The sequence below is a fragment of the Haliotis rubra genome, unplaced genomic scaffold, assembly GCF_003918875.1.
Source record: "Haliotis rubra isolate DU_JTF1 unplaced genomic scaffold, ASM391887v1 Scf730, whole genome shotgun sequence".
In the NCBI taxonomy this organism is placed as follows: domain Eukaryota; kingdom Metazoa; phylum Mollusca; class Gastropoda; order Lepetellida; family Haliotidae; genus Haliotis; species Haliotis rubra.
The window spans coordinates 397,607-410,110 of NW_025767447.1; the positions used below are offsets into that span (position 1 = coordinate 397,607).

A 12,504-nucleotide genomic window follows, 5' to 3' on the forward strand; every position below is an offset into this window, starting at 1 on the left:
TGGAACATTATCAACAGCGACATGAAACAATTCTCACTTGCTGCTATGTCAGTGTATGCGTCAGTGTTGATTGTGTTGCTAATTCCAGTTTTTGTACATTCAGGGGCATGTTCCACGGCGGGGACAGTGACAGCACAGGGACTATAGCGGCATGTTGGTACGGGGCGATGTACGGCTTGGAAGGTGTACCCCAGGGCAACTACAAAGTATGTGTGACCACATCGCAAAACAGCACTTGTGTTGTACCACAAGGGCGTGTCGGGCTTCAAACAGCGTTAGAAGGACATATAGGTATATAGACCCTACCCTAGTACTATATAAAAGTAAGTACTAGGGTAGGGTCTATATACCTATATGTCTTTCTAACGCTGTTTTTAAGCGCGACACGCCCCTGTGTGTTGTACAATATAGATATTGCTACACTGTACTTTGCATAAATGGGACAGCATCAGAGGATATATTACACAAAAGCCTGGTTATCTGTTCATGATGGGGTCCCTTACCATTGTCAGGATCTGCTGACTGAATCGCCCTCTGTACGATCCTATTCAGTCTGCAAGATGCAGTCGACCTATGCCGCGTTCATCCTCGATAATCTCCAGGGTATACTTTACGATCACTCTCCACTATACCCTGGATGCATCCACGGCTTGGCCCGATGATTTTATTACCTCCCTTTGCTGGCTCCACATTCTCACAGTATCTAATCAGCTAAGCCGCCGTTACACCCGATAGTGATAGTGAGACTGGTGTATATTTCCAGAACCTAGAGTACAGAGACCGTCTGGAGACGCTTGGGAAGAAGCTGTATAATCTGACTGTGAACGATGCCGCCGACCAAGGCACTCCCGAGGAGGCACTGACGTCAGACGTTAAGTCGGTTATCTCCCAGTTGGCAGACACCCAGTTGACAGACAGTCGATTGACAGACACTGAACTAAAAGGTTAATTAGGGTAACACCTACGGGTATAATGGAACAGTCCACTGTCTAATGAGTAGAGAAGTTTGATTGTGCGTAAATGGAACTTTGTTGTGATTGAATGATAATGTCTTCTCTTCTCAAAATTGTTTTACTATCAGAGAGATATAGATATGTACATATTTGAAAACATTCTGATTTTCAGTAATTGAGAGACCTGCATTGCCATGTAAGATAAGATTATCAATATTTTCTACAGTTTTTATCAGTGTATATCTTTGAATAGTATACAGTGAACATTCAAGGAAGTAATGAAAAACATTCTCACATCTATGGCCACATTGACAAGATGCGTCATGGCATCCCGAGCACGTCAAACCTCTAGTGTTAATCTGCCTCGTGAAGGGACACAGTCCTACCAGGATGCAAGCAACATGTAACTACTTCTCAGAAGTTCATTTATCGACACATTCATTTTATACGTGGTTCTATTTCATAATGAGATCTTAGTTATAAATGTAGCTGAACTAAGGCTGCCTGTAGTTTCCCGTATATACGGGTAATTTTCACTCCGACCCGTCCACTCTGAATTTTGATTCCGACCTGAAATAACATCTCAATTTACCACTCTGCTGTGGAAATTCATAGACTGATGAGACACAGAATACTCTTTTTTCTACACTCATAAATAAAACAAGGTCAGCTTGATCTTCCTTCGTCTAGGCTTATTAAAATATTGTTTAGAAAGCAAAGTGATGTACATCATAAATACATTTACAGGCTATGACAAAGTGATCAAAGCTTGTAAATTGCATGAAAGTAGTCACACGTTAAATGAAAAGCAGGGTTTCTTTGCCCTGTTGGATGAGACTGGAGGTGAGAAATACATACAAACTAGGGATGGCTTATTGTGTATAGAGCTCGTTTTGACTGATATGAACCTTGAAATGCGATACTAAAGTGAAGACAAGTCTTATGTCATCATTTCCACGTCATCAGACTGATACATACTGTTTGAAATCAATTTAACTTCCATGTATTTGTCATCATGACCATCCTCTTGCCAGCAGTCAAACATAATTGTAAAAGAATCGTTATTACTTTTATTCCTGGACTTGTTTGTTAGTATTGTCAATGCGTATATGAGCGGACTTTAGATGTAAACATATATATATATACCCGGTAGTTAAAGACATCCAGGGACAGGAAGCCACAACAGTCGACAGATAGAGAGACAATGGGCTTTGCTTTGCCTTGGACTTACTGATGTGACGACCGGCAACGACACAATGCAATGGCAACGAACGTTAAGAATGGAGATTAGCATCAAATAAATAATTACAGTGAAATGATACCTGTTTTTGTTTGTTTGTTTGTTGTTTAACCAGCTATATGGCTGCTGTCTGTAAACAATCGCGCCTGGACCAGACAATCCATTGATCAATAGCATGACCATGAATCTACGCAATTGGGATACGTGTGAACAATGTCACCCAGCCTGACCACCCGATCCCCTTAGTCGCCTGATCCTGAGTTACTGCAGACCAATTCTAACCCGGATGTTCACGGGTCTATACATACTTTGGCTGCATGATAGAGTGAGTGAGTTTAGATTTACGCTGCTTTTAGTAATATTACTACAATATCAGGGCGGGGGAAACCGGGAATGGGCTACGCACATTGTGCCCATGTGGGCAATCGAACCCGGGCCTTCAGCGTGACGAGTGAAAACTGTAGCCACTAGGCTACCCCACGGCCTGCTTCATAGTAGATGGCCTTTGGAATCAAATATGTACTGGATCAGTAGCTATGACAGCATCACTAATCCTTTATACAATGACTGGTATTTACAAGCAAATAAGACAGAAATAGCCCAAGGATGTGGATATTGTAAACAGGTTTATATTTAACACAGTTTATGCAACACTAATGCAGGCAGTAATTGACCATCCCTTAACGTTTAAAGAGGCACGTATCAGTATTCCAGCTTTTTGGATGGTGGTCAGGATATAATGAAGCCAAGACCAAGACAAACCAGTGATGTGTCTGTGTGTCTCTCTGTGTGTGTGTGTGTGTGTGTGTGTTTTGCATCCTGAGAGTTCAGTCCTGTCCCACAACCAAGCACACATGACGCATTTAGTCTCACCTTAGGCATGTGACTTTGAGAAAAATTGCTTCTGTTCACGCAGCAGTGGATGGGTACGGGATGAGATGGTAACGGGATGACTGTTAACCATCTAGCACCTCACAGGCAGCTTGGGTTGCAGAGCACACTGAGCCAATATACCCAACAGGTAAAGTGCCATTACAGACTTGGAATATTGCTGAGAGGCACCAAACACCAAGCTGTCTGTATGTCAATATACCCAACAGGTAAAGTGCCATTACAGACTTGGAATATTGCTGAGAGGCACCAAACACCAAGCTGTCTGTATGTCAATATACCCAACAGGTAAAGTGCCATTACAGACTTTGGAATATTGCTGAGAGGCACTAAACATCTAGTTGTCTGTATGTCAATATACCCAACAGGTGAAGTGCCATTACAGACTTGGAATATTGCTGAGAGGCACCAAACACCAAGCTGTCTGTATGTCAATATACCCAACAGGTAAAGTGCCATTACAGACTTGGAATATTGCTGAGAGGCACCAAACACCAAGCTGTCTGTATGTCAATATACCCAACAGGTAAAGTGCAATTACACACTTGGAATATTGCTGAGGCACCAGGCACCAAACTGTCTGTATGTCAATATACCCAACAGGTAAAGTGCCATTACAGACTTTGGAATATTGCTGAGAGGCACCAAACACCAAGCTGTCTGTATGTCAATATACCCAACAGGTAAAGTGCCATTACAGACTTGGAATATTGCTGAGAGGCACCAAACACCAAGCTGTCTGTATGTCAATATACCCAACAGGTAAAGTGCAATTACAGACTTGGAATATTGCTGAGAGGCACCAAACACCAAGCTGTCTGTATGTCAATATACCCAACAGGTAAAGTGCAATTACACACTTGGAATATCGCTGAGAGGCACAAAAACACCAAACTGTCTGTATGTCAATATACCCAACAGGTAAAGTGCCATTACAGACTTTGGAATACCCAACAGGTTGCTGAGAGGCACCAAACACCAAGCTGTCTGTATGTCAATATACCCAACAGGTAAAGTGCCATTACAGACTTGGAATATTGCTGAGAGGCACCAAACACCAAGCTGTCTGTATGTCAATATACCCAACAGGTAAAGTGCCATTACAGACTTGGAATATTGCTGAGAGGCACCAAACACCTAGTTGTCTGTATGTCAATATACCCAACAGGTGAAGTGCCATTACAGACTTGGAATATTGCTGAGAGGCACTAAACATCTAGTTGTCTGTATGTCAATATACCCAACAGGTAAAGTGCCATTACAGACTTGGAATATTGCTGAGAGGCACCAAACACCAAGCTGTCTGTATGTCAATATACCCAACAGGTAAAGTGCAATTACAGACTTGGAATATTGCTGAGAGGCACCAAACACCAAGCTGTCTGTATGTCAATATACCCAACAGGTAAAGTGCAATTACACACTTGGAATATCGCTGAGAGGCAAACACCAAACTGTCTGTATGTCAATATACCCAACAGGTAAAGTGCCATTACAGACTTTGGAATATTGCTGAGAGGCACCAAACACCAAGCTGTCTGTATGTCAATATACCCAACAGGTAAAGTGCCATTACAGACTTGGAATATTGCTGAGAGGCACCAAACACCAAGCTGTCTGTATGTCAATATACCCAACAGGTAAAGTGCCAATTACAGACTTGGAATATTGCTGAGAGGCACCAAACACCAATTACAGACTGTCTGTATGTCAATATACCCAACAGGTGAAGTGCCATTACAGACTTGGAATATTGCTGAGAGGCACTAAACATTTAGTTGTCTGTATGTCAATATACCCAACAGGTAAAGTGCCATTACAGACTTGGAATATTGCTGAGAGGCACCAAACACCAAGCTGTCTGTATGTCAATATACCCAACAGGTAAAGTGCAATTACAGACTTGGAATATTGCTGAGAGGCACCAAACACCAAGCTGTCTGTATGTCAATATACCCAACAGGTAAAGTGCAATTACACACTTGGAATATCGCTGAGAGGCACCAAACTGTCTGTATGTCAATATACCCAACAGGTAAAGTGCCATTACAGACTTTGGAATATTGCTGAGAGGCACCAAACACCAAGCTGTCTGTATGTCAATATACCCAACAGGTAAAGTGCCATTACAGACTTTGGAATATTGCTGAGAGGCACCAAACACCAAGCTGTCTGTATGTCAATATACCCAACAGGTAAAGTGCCATTACAGACTTGGAATATTGCTGAGAGGCACCAAACACATGCTATGACATCAGCATGGACACACATCAGACAAAGTAACCATGTAATGTTCCAAGGCTGGAATGAAACCCAGATTTTGCGAACAGCTGGTCAACACTTTTGAATGCTTTGCTCATAACATGTAAAATATTGCTAATTTAATGTGTGTTGATGTATTTTTTTAGGATGATTATTGAACTTGTATAGTTAGCATGTGAAGTTCAACTGAAGAGAACATGATTTTTGTGAAAATATTTATTGAGGACAATGAGCATAAGAAATACACACATACATGAATATGAAAACGACATATATCACAGTTTTGTACAATAGAGTCAGTGTCGATGAAGACAGGTATACAACATCGTTTCTGCACCTTCAGAAATATGTCATGTTAACATACAGTCAGCTATGGATGAAGAAATGTCCAATGATCTTAGACTTAGTTTTGTAAATACTGACTGTACACATGAACCATACTCTCCTGCCACAATATCACAACTGGCTTTGCTTAAACCATTATTGGGTTTTTCATGCTGCTTCATTCAATGTGGCCTGTATCACTGCATTAGTGATGACATTATGATTATCTGTTAACATGAAGGCTAATGACCACTTGTTAACATGGAAGCTAATGATCCACATGAAAGATAGTGAGTTGATCTGACCAGATAACATGTAGATCCTTAACATCTGTATATCATGACAGTCCTAGGACAGCAGATATAATGCTGACATACCAGGGCTCATACCTGGGCCAAATTATGGATTAGAATCCATGATCAGTGAGAACAGCATGCTACTCTTGACAACAAATCACTTGTGCCATATACCATAGTCACATTAACAAAGACCTAATCCAAGTAATAACAAAGGAACAACTTCCTGTTGTATCATCTCTTCCCACCTCTCACTGACAGGGCAGTAGGCGCTTCTCCATCATCTAGGAAAATGCAATATGTCATGAAATTGTCAATGATCAGTTGAAAATATATGCTTGAATCGTTACGTTTTCTACATTGTTGTATTGCAACATGGCAAAGACAAACTGCAACTAACATCATCATAAAGTACAAAACATAAACTGCCCTATGACAGAGTTATCCAAGTTATCAACTATTGTAATCACATCTTAATCCATAGCAATATATATTAGCTTTATCACATTCTTGTAAAATATTTCATATTAGTTACACTGTCCACAAAATATAACATAGCAGATACTTGAATAAACAATGATCAGTAGAGGATGTAACGTGTATGCGAGACGGTTCACCGTTACGCGTACACGTGACTACCTGAGACGGGGTCACTCATTCACATGAGTGCCTGATCACAGCCAGGGAAATTCAGCATGTCACACAAAAACGCGTCTAAAAGTGTTATTTATGAAAATAATTAAACAAAATCTGCTACAGTCATGGATAGTTGTTCAAGTTATTGATTGACATGAATAAAAACATAAAAAGATGATGATTTGATCATGAAAGTCTGATACCATGGCTTCCACTTGGAGAGACAGCGCTCAATTTCCAAAGACTCTGTGATATTTTCTCACCTAACTGTTCTTCCATCTGCTGTAGAAAAGCTCCTCGATTCCCTTCCCTATGAGATGCTCGGCCCTGTGCAGCAGTAGTACTACGAGGATGGCGGTTGACATAGTGAGACACTATGCTGTACAGCAGAGGCCTGAACAACAATACATTATCTTGCACTGCTATGCATAGTTTACTGTGTAATCAGTGTTCATGGAAAATATTCTACAAAGGGATATGCACATTGCTTATGGCCTGGAGTACTAACACCAGCTTGAGACAAACCCTACAACATGAAACATGTGAGTTTGGTTTTATGGTGCTTTTAGCAATATCCAGCAATATATCACGGTGGGGAACACCAGAAATGGGCTTCACATATTGTACCCATGTGGGGAATCGAACCTGGGTTTTGGGCATGACGAGCGAATGCTTTAACCACTAGGCTACCCCACGGCCCTATGAAACACGTGAAGCCAGCATGTTGCTTCTGGTCTGATGCACCCTCATCACCTTGAGACTGTAATCATGGTAATGACACAAATTGAAACAGGTGAAGCTGGCACAATCTGATGTATCTTCACTATTTTGAGACTGTTATTACACACTATGATACAGGTGAAGTCATCAATTTGCTTATGGCCTGATGCACTTTCACCAGCTTGTTACAGTAATGACAAACGCTCTACATTGTAACACGAAACATGTGAAGCCAGCATGCTGCTTATGATCTGATGTACCATCATTACATTGAGACTGTAATGACACACTTGATACCGTGAATCAGTTGAGAGTCAACGGGGGTAAGAATCTAAGACTGAGAATATTTACGTACACTGTCTTTGCTGGTGCATCTTCCACAACATTCAGCTCATTCCTCAGAAACTCCCTTTCCAAGGCCACTTTTGGCATTCCAGATTCTTTGAAAAAATATACAGTTTTAACATTTTTAAAACAAATTATATTTATAGGTTTCCTTTTGTATATAATGCTTAAGATTACCGAAACTAATCAGCAGGAAAAGTAGTACACATGATACACTAGGAAAAGGAGTGACTTGTATGCTTATCAGTTACACATATTTTTATTAATATACAATACATTTATTTATTAGAAATCTTATTTTGACATGTTCCTCTAGCATAACCAGAGCTAAGGTGAAATGGACTTTAAGAATTTGTTCAAGATTATTGTACTTGTATAGGAATGTGCATGCACATGTGTGAGTGGCTGTTTGTCCTAGTCTGGAGTATAGTGCTAGCCCAGTGAGATAATCATAATGCAGGTTAACATCAAAACCCCACTGGGACACATTACATTGGTATACCAGCTCAGAGTGGAATAGTCCCTGTTTTATCAATATACATGATATACCAAATGACAGGCAGGGTAACACCAAGTATGACATGTTGACATAACACATCCATTGAATCAAACCACAGACAATTCATTTTCCTGGCAGACACTCTGTCTATAGTACTACGCCATGGATGCAGTCAGCATGGTTTGTGTTTCGCAGCGGTTTAACTGAGCAATAGTTTCCGACATATATCATGCAGCACTTTGGTGAGCATCAGTAATGTCACAACACATCAGGGATCATAATCCCAGACCTGGGACTGACATCCAGCAGATCCTGTCACACAAAGGGTTCACAACTTAAAATACTGTCACCCATGCCCCTGCCATGGCTTTCATCTTTATCATGGCAAAAACAACACGAACAGTGTACCTGCTACTAAGACCGATGATGCATATCTGTATTTGTTGTACTCCAGATATTCCCTGATCAGCTCATTTATGAGAACATTCTCATTACTGAGAGGTGGTTTATGTTCAGTTTGATCATCAAGAGCATTAAACACTTCAGCTCGAATCCTAGCTTTAATCTGTCCCAGCACACCACGGTTTTCAAGGCTATCTTTCAACACTGAAAACAAAGTATTGTTATGAATATAAGTAATTGGTAAGCATTTCAAAGGTTATTTATTTCAACAAAGTAAACATTTCAGGTGACATTCAGTTCAAGTCAGTGAGTGGGGAGTTATGTCTCAAAACCCCAGGTGTTGAATTCTTCCTTGAGCTTTTGAGCTGTTGTCTGCTTTTGACATTAATATTAAAGCAATGACCATAATGACTATCCAGATGTTGAAGAAATATATTTGAGTAAAAATAGGATTTGGTCAGACAGGAAATTATACAATGTGTACTCAAATGCTGAATACATTGTTTGTTTTCAAAAGGAGTTTATTCAGTGTGTTGTAATACTGACATGCAGACACTGTCGAAATTACATTGTGACTTAGAAATGAAGCACATCCCAATGAATTTTGTTATACGATGATCCGGAAACAGTCCACTACTATGACTATACTGGCTAGCGAACAGTTATCGCCATGTAAGAGTTATGGCCAGTACATCAGGACCACACGTGGGCAGTTCCGGTCAATTACAATTCCGGTATTTTCCCCCATAGTATTTGATAACAATAAAAGAAAAAGTCATTAATTGTTTCATTCCCTATCAATCTACTGTAAAAGAAACACTCAAATAGTCACACAATCAATTATTTGAGGTTACTGTATGATATAAATATATATTATTTAACAAATGGCATGAGAAATTCTAAATGGCGATAACTGTTACAGTTAGTTGTGAGAAAAACATCTATTTATACTGCCATGATTCCCTTCCGTCACGTTATATAAAAACATGATCGGCGGCAGTGAACGGGCTGGACACATCGGTGAATAGCCATCATTATTAATTCTGTTTCATTAATTTAACGAACGGTGGACTAATTCGGTAAATACCGCAAAAGGAAAGAGTTCCTTCCGTTCCCCCAACTCTAAACCAAACTCTAAACCTAGTCCTAACTTAAATTTTGGACTTTTAATCATTTTGTGAGTTCTCTAGTAATTAATTGTTGCGTTAAGTTTTGTTTATAATTCTAGAATATTTATACATATTATTTGGGATGGGGGAACGGGAGGAACTCTTACCCCGCAAAAATATGGTGATAACTGTTAGGTAGCCAGTAGCTGCGTTTTGCCTAATTTTTGTTTTTGTTTTGGGTTTTTTGTGTGTGTGACAATCACTTACGTAGATTTATATATCCTTGAACAAATTTTGTGTGTGTAATTTTAGGAACTAATTGGTCATGGTAATGGTGACAGAAAGTAAGATCTTCTGATTCTTAAGTGAAAACTGAAGACACCAGATATTATCGCTGATTATGGTGACATTTATCAACTCGACTCATGTCTGTGTAAATTAACTGAGTATATTGATATCAATATGTCAGAGTCTGTAGCTAGGAGGCCTGGTCTCTGTGATACTATCAATCATGATTATCAATCATGAATCAAGATTTTGAAACGTGACTGGGGCATGTTTCTACAGACATGTCCATCTGTACGTATTGACAGGTGCAGACATGCACAGATATCATAATCAAGTTAGCTATTAGCATGCCAAAAATTTATGTTTCATCACACAGCTTCAATATGCAATGAAATTTAGAAACACTATACTATTTGTTATTGTTTGGCAAAATTAAATGTAGCCCAGGAAAATATATACAACAACCTTCTTTGAGGTCTTCGGAAGATGCCATTTCGTAGTGCCCGCTTGTATACACACGAATTGATGACGCGGTAGGGATCTTTCATTAACAACATAGACCTTTATTCTCTGTTTACAGCCTAACTGCCCCATTCATTCTGTCCGCTTCAAATAATAATTGTATAGATTTTTCTAAAATCAGAACACTAATTATAATGAAATACTTTGCATATTTGTTGTTTGTCACAATAGAATATACTGAAGTCTGTTCGAATGCTCCCACAGTACTCATAAATGTGTGACGTTTACATCAGGAGGTAATGCTCACTATCGGTTTTAGCCTGGATTAACGTGTTTCGCTTATGTTGTCACGTTTCTTTCAGAGGTATTTTGCAAAACTTTCAATTAGAAATATTTTGGGTTTGTATATTTTCTCTTACTGATTATTCTAGATCGCATGACATCCTAAAGATACATTACTAATCACAGCTTGAACATGCACGAGACAGACCAGGGAAAACCCCAGAGAAACCGAGGTTCCAATTCTTGGATTTTCTCTCTTTGTTTACATGTTCCCTGTCACCACTCATTAACAAATGACCCTTACTCTCTCTATTAAAGCCAATCATGGCCATACATGGGCTGACCTAGACTAACGCTTAGTCTCTGAATATGTATAATTTTGACAGTTACAAATAAACCCATAAAAAAATTAAATTGAAAATGAGCCCAAGTGAGGTGTGAAATTCAGAACCTGAGGATCGAAATCTAGACTTGCTTCATTTAAGACTTTAGCATAGCAGGGAGGGCTAGGCAGTAGGGAAAATATTGTGGTTCAAGCCACTGTGAGAGACTAGCGTTAACCCCATGTTATCTCCAACCACAAACAGGGTCAACAGGCAGTAGTTTCTGTTTCAAGTTTCAGTAAGGTAAGCATGACCTGCTTTACTGATGACCCTCCTCATGCACACAACTTTAATAAATATAGTCATGGCCAAAGACTATCACAACATTCTAACACGTGAGAAGATTTAGATGTTCAGATTTATGGAACAGTCTCTGCCACATTGACTTTGACCTTTCTGTGGGGATTTCCTCTTGAGTAGGAGCCATGGATGTATAGTAATTCTATTCTTTAAAGGGGGCGATGGGGTAGCCTAGTGGTTTAGGCATTCGCTCGTCTCGCCAAAGACCCACATGGGCACAATGTGTGAAGTCTATTTCTGGTGTCCCCCGCTGAGATGTTGCTGGAATATTGCTAAAAGCGGTGTAAAACTCACTCACTTACTATCCTTTAAAGAGACAAGATAGAGAGTTAAATGTGTTCTGTTTATTCATATTTTTAGAAATTATCATTTAAACTATTATTTATTACCTTGTAGACTTGTGAAAGCCTACTTCTTCAGCAGCACTAACACTAACTGCAAAGCAGTCATGTGAGATCCACACTCTATTTCTCCAGTTGCTGTTGGACAGAATAAAAGTGACAAATCCTTTTTTCCATAAGAAATGTTCCCTAGAAGCAGAGTCAGTTGTACAATTCTGACTATATTATGAACATCAAAACAATGTTAGCCAGTAAGCTAAGCAAATCTGCTTCATTTTCCCAAACACATACAAGGTATTCATTTGGGACCTGAATGATTTCAGCAATATTATGCCAACTGAGGTTTTCTATTTAGGTTTTCAGTTTAGGGCAATACAATGTCTTCACCAGGTTTTGGTACAGCCAACATTCATTGGAAACTTTTCAATTTGGCCTTGGCATACCATTTCTGTGTCAAGGAATGTTTTGAACAGTTTATCATGGGATATGCCAGAGGATATTTGGAACAAATTCATTTCTTCCTCAACAAAACCCAAATACACTTTTGACCCCAATGTGACTGTCATTGTAGGTTTTCTCCGAGTCTTACTACAAAGTGGCAAAAGTATCAATTAGTGGGTGTTACAATCATAGATAAGGCCTCGTGGAGTGTAGGTGACAGGTTTATAAACACAAGCATAGATCTTAGGAGTGCTCATGGTGAGGGATTCTAGGACCATTGTTTCCTGGACTGAAGACCAAGTCTGTCAGTGAGTGATGAGGTAGGGACAT

At 39.6% G+C, this 12,504-nt stretch overlaps 2 protein-coding genes across 2 annotated transcripts in view; one reads left to right on the top strand and one right to left on the bottom strand.

The window, feature by feature from the left end:
* LOC124259643 overlaps positions 1-12,504 on the top strand; it is a 73,521-nt gene that overhangs the window by 12,095 nt on the left and 48,922 nt on the right. The window contains exons 11-13 of the mRNA XM_046693815.1: positions 104-206; positions 764-943; positions 10,704-10,723. Of these exons, the coding sequence (XP_046549771.1) occupies positions 104-206; positions 764-943; positions 10,704-10,723 (303 nt within the window). The remainder of the gene's footprint in view (positions 1-103; positions 207-763; positions 944-10,703; positions 10,724-12,504) is intronic.
* On the bottom strand, positions 6,023-10,521 carry LOC124259650 (centrosomal protein 20-like). The gene is made up of 5 exons (XM_046693827.1): positions 10,431-10,521; positions 8,575-8,772; positions 7,678-7,762; positions 6,866-6,996; positions 6,023-6,250 (listed from the first exon to the last, which is right to left on the bottom strand). The coding sequence occupies exons 1-5, from the start codon at positions 10,456-10,458 to the stop codon at positions 6,201-6,203; spliced, it is 492 nt and encodes a 163-aa protein (XP_046549783.1). The 5' UTR covers positions 10,459-10,521; the 3' UTR covers positions 6,023-6,200.